This window comes from Centropristis striata, chromosome 23 (assembly GCF_030273125.1).
Source record: "Centropristis striata isolate RG_2023a ecotype Rhode Island chromosome 23, C.striata_1.0, whole genome shotgun sequence".
NCBI lineage: Eukaryota > Metazoa > Chordata > Actinopteri > Perciformes > Serranidae > Centropristis > Centropristis striata.
The window spans coordinates 25,956,659-25,967,980 of record NC_081539.1 but is presented as its reverse complement, the minus strand read 5'-3'; the positions used below and the strand labels follow the sequence as shown (position 1 = coordinate 25,967,980).

At 40.0% G+C, this 11,322-nt stretch overlaps 1 protein-coding gene across 1 annotated transcript in view; it reads left to right on the top strand.

Moving 5' to 3' along the window:
• gfod1 (glucose-fructose oxidoreductase domain containing 1) overlaps positions 1 to 11,322 on the top strand; it is a 44,389-nt gene continuing 33,067 nt past the window's right edge. The window contains exon 1 of the mRNA XM_059326871.1: positions 1 to 869. Coding sequence (XP_059182854.1) covers positions 617 to 869 — 253 coding nt within the window. The 5' untranslated portion in view covers positions 1 to 616. The remainder of the gene's footprint in view (positions 870 to 11,322) is intronic.

Here is an 11,322-nt window from a genome sequence, read left to right as displayed (position 1 = left end):
TTGAAAATACTCTGCCCGTACCGTTTCCGGTCACCGTGTCTGACTTGACTGCAGGTCTGAGCTGCAGCAACATCAATAGCAGCGTTCATAGTAGCGCTGCTGCTGCTGCTGGATCCTCCGGGGAGGACTGAGGGCTCGGACCGTGTTTCTGTCAGCATGCCGTCACATTAAACACCTTTCTGCCTCTCTTTGACTCCGTCCCGCCGTGTGTGAGGAGCGGGTCCTGCTGGAGGAGCTTCACAGATCAGGAAGGAGGTGACATGCCCTTCGCTGCTTGGCGCAGTCAGTGCGCTGATCGCTGTCAGACGGGGACGAGGTAAAGACCGGAATGGTGCATTTAAATTGTTCTTTTTAACGCCGAAGAAGCCGGTGTCTGTTTTTGGATTATTTCCCGGGAGTTATAACGACATTACATGCCCGATCTATGAGCCGGAGTGACGGAGACATGCAGCTCAGCGGGTGTTTGTCTGCAGGTGGATGGCCAACCTGACGGTCCCAGCCGCCGCGTCCCTCCCGTTCAGCCGCCGCTGCAGCAGCAGCAGCAGGTCTGGCGTCATCTGGAGCTGTGAAACAATACAAACTGAAACCAGAGAGATCAGACTACTAAACAGGAGCCATGCTTCCAGGGGTCGGCGTGTTCGGCACCAGCCTGACCGCCAGGGTGATCATCCCGCTGCTGAAGAATGAGGGCTTCGCCGTCAAAGCGCTGTGGGGCCGGACGCAGGAGGAGGCGGAGGAGCTGGCCAAGGAGATGAACGTACCTTTTTACACCAACCGGATCGACGACGTGCTGCTGCATCAGGATGTGGATCTGGTCTGCATCAACCTGCCACCGCCTCTGACGCGGCAGATCGCAGTCAAAACACTGGGTGAGTCCTGCTGCTGCTGCTGCTGCTGGGCGGGATGGATGCTGCGGCCCTAGGGTGGTGGGGGTGGATGATGGGTGGCGAGCTGACAGACAGGACACCGGGACACTCATACGTTCATTCATACATGACAACTTTGTGGTTTAATGGAATTAAAGTCCAGTGAGGTTGGAGTTTGGATCAGAGATGGGGGTAGGGCTGGGCGATATGGACCAAAAGTCATATCCCAATATATTTAGGCTGAATATCGATATACGATATATATCCTGATATTTTTATCGTAAAGTGAGAGCAAATGTTCAGTCAAAGTCACATATGACATGTCACAAGTAGTTTTTATTAAAACCGTTTATTTAAGTGAACATAAATACTGTATAACAACAGGAGTACCTTATTTTTTAAAATCAAAGCTCCATAAAGTGCACATTTAAATAGAAAAATATATTAAATAAAAATAGCCTATGAAATTAAATAGGCCAATCTTTTTCTGAAATAGATATATTTAGATGAGAAAAGAATAACGAACATTACAAAAGAACTAAATATGACAAACTGTAAGGGCAGCACTTTTTTTATAAAAGAAAAAAAATACTGAACTATGAACTATATCGATATAGCGATACGGTCTAATTCCATATCACATTTTAAAATATATCGATATATCTTCTATATCGATATATTGCCCAGCCCTAGGTGGGGGTAGCATCACATATCTCTATCACCACTGCCCTCTTGGCTGACTGATGTGAGGCTGCTGCTGCTTGACTAAAGGTGGAGTCAGGATGATGTGCTCTTGAGCAAGACCCTGGACTTGCAGGTGCAGCAGTGTGTGCAGTACCACAGCCGCTCTAGTTGAGGCAAGAATTTGTCATTCAGTCCTTGCGCTAAATGTGACCTTCTGTGACAGGATGTGGTCTGTGCTAGAGTTTCTCTCTGAGCACTGAAACATGTCCTCTGTGTGTGCTGGTGGTGATGTATTGTAATAATAGAGCCCTGATGTATTTGGTGTTGCCACTGAGAAAACAAACCCACAGTGATGCTGGATGAGGGTGAGGGGACTCCCCTTAAAACACAGCCCTTGGTTAAACACTGAAGTTAACCTGTGTTAGTGAAACTGGCAGACACAGAGGAGGCCTGAGTGCAGAAAAAGGCGGACACACAAAGAGAGGTTGTTCTAGTTTAAATCTGGAGCAGTGCAGCTTATTTTGGAGATCGCATTTGGTAGCTGAGGAGCTGCTGTGAAAGAATGGAGGCAAGGAGCTGTACTCCACACAGCTTGGCTTTATTTACCCCACAGATTGGCAGCAGAGCTCAGCTGGCAGTTAGCTCTAATAGGTCAGTTTGTGACTGAAAAACAAGTGGGTCCAAAGATGCTGAGAATCCAGGGAGGCACTGGGTATATCTGGGAACACATATGGGTCTGGAGGGCTGCAAGTCCACATGATCTTCATTACTGATTCATCTGAGAATCAAATCAATCAAAATCTTTGAGTTGTTCAGTAGGAGATAGTTATTGTGACTCCAGTCACTGAAGGCTTTTATCAGATCCCTATATTCAGATTCCTGTCCATTCCTCATACACACCAAAAAGGATTTAACAGATCATATTCTGTTTATATAAAGATTGTACTATACAGCATCCCAACTTAGATTTAGAATTTGGGTTGTAGAGTCTTTGCAAAACATCCCATTTTAATATATTTTCCAGTGGAAATGAGAACAATAATGAAAAAATGATTATTCCCTCCAATATCGGGACTCATTTTTGCTGCAGCATGTAGTGCAACATCTGCTGTTTACTGAGATATATCACATTGCAGTGATATAGTGTCGTCCGAGTACTTCTGGATGTGGCAGGATTCAGAGTTGTATTTGAAGTCCCCTGTGTACAGTGTGAACAGGAGTGGAGCCAGAACAGTGCCTTGTGGAGCCCCTGTGCTGCTCATTAATGTCCCAGAAACACAGTTCTCCAACCTGACAAACTGTGGTCTTCCTGTCAGTTAATCTGTGATCCAGGAGATGAAGGAAAGATCCACTCCCATCTCTGTGAGCTTGTTTTTGAGTATGTTGGGTTTTGTTGAATGCGCTTGAAAAATCAAAGAACATGATTCTCACATAAGCACCAGTTTCCTCCAGACGAGCAAGGGCACGGTGAAGCATGTTACGATTCAAAAATATTATTTTCTTCAAATAGTTTATTGTAATAAATCAATTGTCCAAAACTCAAAACAAAGCACTGTGATTGCTCTGGAGCTTTCAGTCATAACACATGATCTTCATCAGATGGATGAAAGTGCAATCCCGTGGCTACTTTTACAGTTTTTAAATGGAATACATGTCAAAAAAGGATTTAACAGATCATATTCTGTTTATATAAAGATTGTACTGTACAGCATCCCAACTTAGATTTAGAATTTGGGTTGTAGAGTCTTTGCAAAACATCCCATTTTAATATATTTTCCAGTGGAAATGAGAACAATAATGAAAAAATGATTATTCCCTCCAATATCGGGACTCATTTTTGCTGCAGCATGTAGTGCAACATCTGCTGTTTACTGAGATATATCACATTTTCATGAAAGATCCAGTAGTTATAAAACACCCTGGGGTTATTCTGTACTGTTTATTCAGTTATATACTCTATACTGTACTACAGAGACTGTGATACAAACAATGAGCAAGAAAAAACGAGCGTGTGTGGCTGCAGTGAATATAGAAGTGATGCTCCTGATGACACAGTGATGATTACTGTATCATTAAGTCAACCACACACGACCTGACAGCACCAGGAAAGCCTGCATTAGCTCTCTGAGGACACACTCTAATTCGGGAGCGTGTCTATGTTCCCTGGGTCCTATGTTCCCCTCTTTGTATGAGACTGGGGAACATAGGACCCTTTTTCCCTGCTTTTCCCAAAAAGGGTTTTATGTTCCCTGTTACTTTTTCCACCATTACTGCCAAATTCCATGGCAAATAGGCCTAGACTAGGAAAGATTAGGGGTCAGGGGTGTCAAACCTGCAGGTCTCGAGCTAACCCTAACCCTAACCCTAACCCTAACCCCGCAACAGTGGGGAACATGGCACCCTTTTTCCAAAAATGGGTCCTATGTTCCCCGGTATGTATTGCTACAGGGGAAAGGGTCCTTTTTGGGAAAAACGGGGAACATAGGACCTTTTTTCTAAAAAAGGTCCTATGTTCCCCGAGTTTCTTTTCTTCATCTCTGTCTCCCTGTCCTGTCCACCTCTGTCATATTGTATGTGTGTTTTAAGTATATGTTTGGACTGGTTGATGGCTAATTTCGTTGTCCTAGCACTTGTTACTCTGTGCAATGACAATAAAGGAAAATCTGAATCTGAAGTATCTCATATCAAATGATTATGGTCATTACGCTAAGCAACATGAATGTCATCCCTGAATTACATAGTAAAGCAACATAAGAAGTGAATAAAGCTAAATCTCTGCTTAGCATTGATATTCGCTGGAAACTATTTGAATATTATTGGAAAATCAAACCTTGTAACGCACTTAAAACTCCAAAAGATAGGTAGGCTAAATAGACTTACAGACGAGATGAGTCAGCGTGGAAATCCAGAGTGAATTGTGTTACTGACCAGGTGTAGGCCTATCACACAATGGGGCGGAGCTCCCCTAAAAGGCATCCGATCAGAAACAGTGCAATGCCGCCACACGTCCTACGTAAATAATCATATTTTGAAAAATGAATTAAAAATCTTCAAAATCGAGGATGCACAACTTTGTGCCATGCACAAGCCACATACAAATTCTGAGGTCAGTCTGACTAACGGTCAGAGAGATATGCCCTAGACACACACACACACACACACACATTTTTGATTGTCAGAAATTGCAAGTTTTCCAGATAATCAGCATGTTGATTTTGGATTAAAATACTCACGTGCATCTGCAGACATTACAAGCTTGAATTGACTGCATTTCTAAAGGATTTCTGCATTGTGGCGCGGTTAAAAGAGTGTCCATAAAGTAGCCTGTGGCTAAACGTGTAACTTCTGCCTCGGCATCCCACCATCAAGATAAGGCCTCTGTAGCTCCATTCATTCTTACACTGCTGCTACTGTTTGCTCTTTGGCTTCAGTAGCTTCTGTGGAGTGGCAGCGTGTGCTAACAACAGGGACAGGCCTGAAGTACAGCAGTGTTTGTTTAGACCATGACAAAACTAATGTCAATATATACAGTAAATCATAGGCTACACTAACACACTTGCATCTCTTTCTTCATCCCTCTACATTCATGCATGTGCCCATGCTTGCAAAAGTCCAAATGTAACCCTGTATGAAAGTTTCATAAGGCAGCTGATGTCGAGCCAGAATCACTAATCATGTCCCAGTGAACTTGACTCAACCTGCACACCAGCCGCAGCCAACTCGTCAATGGCCATTCTTTCTCTCTTTCCTCTGGGCTCATTTCCTCACGGCTTCATTGTGCAAGAGCCGCCTGTTCCTTTCCACCCACCTCATTCCCTCAGCCAAGTCTGGGTCCGATCCGATTTGAATTTTTTGTTGGATGACAAACATAAAACAGTGTTTGCAAATTCTCTTGAACCTGATTTCAGTGATGAGATTAAGAGCTGGAGTTCAGTCTGTACCGGTGGGGCTGCTTTACTGGGAAATAGACATGTACAACTATTTTTGTTGTCAGTATTTATATCACTGTTATGTTGATTTATAATGTTGCCCCAATATGATAATGTAGGGTTGTAACCAGGGATTATTATTTGATTAATCAATTAATTATTGTATGGTCTGGAGACCTGTTTCATTAGCAGCTGGGATTGACCCAAGTAGTCAGAAAACAAGTGAAAAATGCTATTTGGCATCTTTAGATAACTTGTTTATTTGAAAAATCAAGGATAGTCAATTTACAGTTATATACAACAGAGAAAACAGAGCAAATTTGCAAATTTTAGAAGCTGGAAGCAAAGAATTTTTGGCATTTTTGCCTTAAAAAAATAGCCCGATTGTTAAATTGACTAATTGTCTATACCTCAGTGGTATAAAGGTGTATGTGCACTTTACATGGAACCTTTTAAGAATTCAAAATACTGGAGCCAGGGCAAGAAATGGCATTAGTTCAATCTGGAATAGTGGAAATTAGGATTTCTTTTTTTTTTTTTAAAAGAAGAAGAAGAAGATAAATACATATACATACTGTATGTTTCTGTGGATATGATTAACAAAAACACAATATTGCATTTATATTTGATAAACCAGACATACTGTATGCTTGTCGTTGTCCATGAAAACATTGTATTTCAATGTGTTCCTAATGGGTCCCACTAAGTAAACTAGCATTGTCAGGAAGCTGCAAACAGAGCTTCTCTTCTTAAACATTTAAATGTTCTGGAGTTACCTGCTTTTCACAGGACAATGGCAATGTTACATATTTTCTACCTTTGAAGTGACACTAATATATATCTGAACTGTCCTAAACCTCTCAGTCACAGGGCAATAAAGTTCACTAAAACTGTACAGAAAGATGACACATAATGTTGTGAAATAAAAGTATGTCACTCAGTATCTGAAATGACCACTGAAAGAATTCCCCCAAGACATCAGTGTATTTCAGTGTGTTGCATCACTATGAATGACACCTCCAGGGAAGCGTGACGCAGGCGGTGACCGCTCAGTGACCAGCCCCGCCAGCTGAGTGACAATGCAGCACTAACTTCCTCTTCTGTCAGGGTGTGTGAGCTGATAGTAGTCTGCCTGTGGCTGGCTTATTGCTGACATCACGAGCTAAGTTGATAAGTGTGATCATAGTACATATTTACCATAGGAATGTGAACTTTGGTAGTAGTTCCTATGTGTTATTTTCTGTCTTTAAGCCCATGTGTATTTTAAGTAGAGCTCCCTGTCTTGCAGTTAATACAATTTATACTTAGTAGGTGAAATACAACAGTCTCTGGATGTCCTTGTATTGTACCAACAAAAAGGCAACCTATAAATTATTGCACATAATATTTTAAGCCAGAATCTCTGAATGTTAAAAGTCAACCAAATGACTTAATAGAGACACAAAACCTGAAGCAAAATGACCCAAGAGAGAAGTAAAATGACTATAAGTGATGTCAAATGACTAAAGACAGTTAAATAATTTAAAATAGACACAAAACTACAAACAAAAAGGTGTATTATGACTAAAGAAATGTAAAAACACACACAAAAAAGATCCAAAACTACAAAATGGACATGTAAACGGACTAAAATGAGAGTATTGACTTAAATGCTAACGTTTACCATAGGGATTCAGAGCAAAGTGGAAAAACCCAGGTACAAGTCAATGACGTGGTCCACGTGTTGATCAGGTTTTACCAGAGCAGGCTCATCTATCAGTCCAGCAAACCAGTCAGTCTTGTTGAGCGGCATCTCTCCTTCCAGAGATTCCTTTCACTTTGTTTCCCTCCTTTCTCTTTCCTACTACTGTGGCATTCCTGAGGCGTCTGATGTCACTCAGGCTTTCTTCGTGTGTTGGGAAGGCAGGGAACCACACACACACACACACACACACACACACACACACACACACATACACACACGTAAAACACACACACCATTCTGCTTTCAAAGACAGGCTCGTGTGAAGGATTTCTTGGCCGCCAGCTTGTGAAAGTGTGATTTCTTAAACCAGAGGAGATTGAAGCTCCTTTGGTCTCTTTTTTTCAGATCCATTCGAATACATTAGCATTTCCAATATAGTGCAGCCTGAGGGACACAGACTGGTGTCTGTATGTGTCAGAGCCTCACATACGCTACATTTAGCCCAGCAGATTGTCAATTTCTCAGTTTATAATCTATATTTCACTGTCTCTTAAAGCAGTAACTCTTCATTTTTTTTCATAACTGTAGTTTCTTCTTGGGATTAAGGCTTGTAAAATCTGAAAAATAAGAAGTCTGCCGCCCCAGTTTCCTATCCTATAAGCTTACAGTATTGTTTCTGGTTCAGGCGTTGCTCAAATGGCTGTGAAAAGGTTCTCAGGTGTCAACATAAATCCAAGGTAGTAGAACAAAGTAATTGACATAAATGAATGGACATATATCTCAAAATAGAGAAAATACACTTAAGAATAACATAAAAGAAAATCATGAGTCAAGGTCCACTTTCTGGCTTTTTACAGAGCTTTTAGTGAGGAATATGAAGTTTGTGTTGTGATCATGGAGTTGTAGCTGAGGAAGACCATGAGATATGTCTAAAAGCTCTGGAAAAAGCTAGTAAGATGACCTTTAGTCAATTTCTTTTTCTCCTTTTTTTCATGGTTCTAAGAAATATGAAAATGAGCAGAAATTGTATTTGGGGAAGTAAATTTATACTCTGCACATTACACTATTCCTCATTATTTCAAGTTTATGTTTGGAGTTTTAATTAATGATTACTTGATGATTAATCTGAGGATTATTTTCTCAATCAGTTAAACACTTTATCTCTAGAATGTCCAAAAATAGCAACACAATGTCCTAGAAATTGCTTTTTTTGAATGACTAACTGTCCCCAAAAATAAAACCTATTCATTTAAGAAATTACATCACTATTAAAGATTGTACCCTCAATGTGGGAAATTTTCACCCTATATCTCCTGCTGTCTGCAGCTTGTGTGAGATGCAGTGGGGGAATCTGAGAGCTGAACTGAAACACGAGCAACAGTTTCAGGTGCACTTTCTGTTTCTTTTGTGTAGTTTTGTTTTAAGGAGGAAGTGGTGGGAGAGAAGCCCTTCAGCTCAGCTCTGTGTGACTTTAAAGTGATGAGCAACAGGCATGGAAGTGTGTCTTTTTATGGCAGTCCACGGGATTAGATGACGTTTGTGTAAAAACCCCTTCATCACTTTGTTCCATAATTTATACAATTGTGAAATGGAACCAATTCAGTCATCACATCAAACGAAACACAATCCAGGGCCAAAAAAGGGCATCTGCGTCAAAATCCTTGGTTTGATTACTCATAATGACCAGATTAGTCTGTCCAGTCAACACATACACACACAGTGAAATCAAGCAGCTTCCTCAAACCGTTTTAAAGTATATCCAAAAATGAATCTGATCTCAGTCTAATGTCAGTGATAAAGCTATCAGATATCAGGTCAGTGTGTGCTGAGCTGCTCGTCCCTGCTGACTGGACCAGAATGTGCCGTCTAAGAATAGCATCTAATATATAATACTCATCCCTCTCCAAGATTTGGAGGCAAGTACATGGGTATTTTGGGTAATTACCTAACCTCCATTGCTTTATGTTTTTATATTTTCACACATACCCTTAAAGCTGTACTTAGTGATGTTTTTGGAATATTAAGTAGCTAAAAAGTCAGAAAAGTTCCTTAGAAGTGGGTGGAGACCAAAATGGAGCTATAATTTGTTTGAATATTGGACTTACCCTCACAGAGCAGCCAGAAAGATGACTTTGAATGTTAAGTCACCTAGATGTGTACAAGTGCTAGGGCATTGTTGATTTATCTTGTTGGTTATTTTCTTGATTAATGGATTTGTTGTGTGGGCATGAAATGGAACAATTTTGTTTCCCTAAACCCAACTTAACACCCAAAGATATTCCATTTACTGTCAAAGAGGTGTAAAACAACAACAACAACAACAACAACAACAACAACAACAACAACAACAACAACCCAATAACCAGAAAATATTCACATTTAAGAAACTGGAACCAGAGAATTTTGAATTTCCCTTAAAAAAGACCCAATCTGATTAAGTGATTATCATACTAGTTGGGGATCATCTGAATACTTGGCAACTAATCAATTAATTGATTAATCTTTGCAGCTCTAAAAAATGCAGCTGCTTGCAGACACCATAACAACTTGATAATGTTATGTTGTGTTTTTAGCTTGTTGTGCAGCCCCAAGTTTCCAAAAACAACCAATCAATTCCAGGAGGAGTCTTTGCACTGCAAAAAAAACTTGAAGCTTACCAAGTATTTTCTTATTTTATCTAGAAAAAGTATCTTAATTATATTGTTTGAGTATAATTTACCTACTAACCATAGCTTTATGTGCTTATTTAACACATAAAGCTATGGTCACTTGGTGAGTTTGGTGAGTTTTTACCTAAAATATTGGTAACAATTGAGAGTTTTAGTTGCATGTAGTTTGAATGCTATTTCAAAACCATTTTCTACCACCAAAACATTCTCATTTCAAGTTTTGCTGGCTTATTTTAATGTTGCTACAGTCAGGCTTTTCAAGCCACAATTGCTCAAAATAAGTTTATTTGAATTTATTTCAAGCTATCATTGTTTTTTCCACTGCCTAGATATATTTCACTTATTTAAAGAATTCTTACAAATAAAAATGTACTTACTGCACTGGTAGATAATTGTACTTGTTATGAGCATGTATTTGCTTAATTCTAGTTAATTATTTCTTATTTTTTGTCAGTTGGTTTTTGCAGTGTGGCAGATGGCTAGTTAGCGAGCTAGCTAGCCACGCTTTCATGCTATATTGGTCAGAAATGAGCCAATGGCCAGCAGCAGTGCTGGCTCTCACGTTCCCTCCACTCTGGAGATGTATAAGCTAACTAGCTTGTCCATCTCTCCTCCTGCTAAAGTAGTCTTCTAGCTGCAGGAAGTGAGGTGGAAGGACCACTGCCCTCTGGCTCATTAACCAATGTAGCATGAAATCATGGTGGAATTAGAAAGCTAGCTAGCTAACTAGCCAACTGTTCCATTTCTGAATTTGCATAGATTGCCTGTATCATTTAATATTGACAGGATATAGTGACAGTTTCAGCAAATATGGTTAGAGGTTGTTATTATTATTATTATTACTATTATTATTTTAAATAAAGGTTTGCCACTGAACCTTTGGTGCTAGTTTAAAGCTATGCTACCTGATTGTGTCCCTCAGTCACTGTACTGTAAATTAACTTCTATTCTATTGTGTAGCTCTAACATGTAACATTACGGAGTGTATGTTTAAGTTGCCTCAAGACTTTAGCAAAATATTATATTCATCATCTTACTTGCTATATCTTACTGTTATTTCACATGAAAGATAACATGAAAAAATGAAATGACAGTAGTGGCAGTATTAATAAGATGAAGCTGAGAAAATGGATTAGGATGTCAAATGTTATGAGGTTGATTAATGGCAAAGATTTCTCAGCGTGAGTTTATCTTGACAGCAGGCTGTCATGGAAACTTTTAATTAGGTAATGACACCAAGTATGTTAGCTCCACCCTAATGACGAACTCCTGTGATGAGCTCTTACATGTCCACTGCTACACCCAAAACCTGCTGAATGTATATTTTGAAAAAAAAAAGCTGATTCCATCCCAGTAAAGGTGTTATTTAGATTAATGTACGTTTTATTTAATAAGTTTATTTAATGCCATTCAACAGCAAAAATAAAAACATGATTCAAGTGAGAGAAAAGTGTTGCCATTCAGAGTGTGAAGCCCAGCAGCGGGCAGGA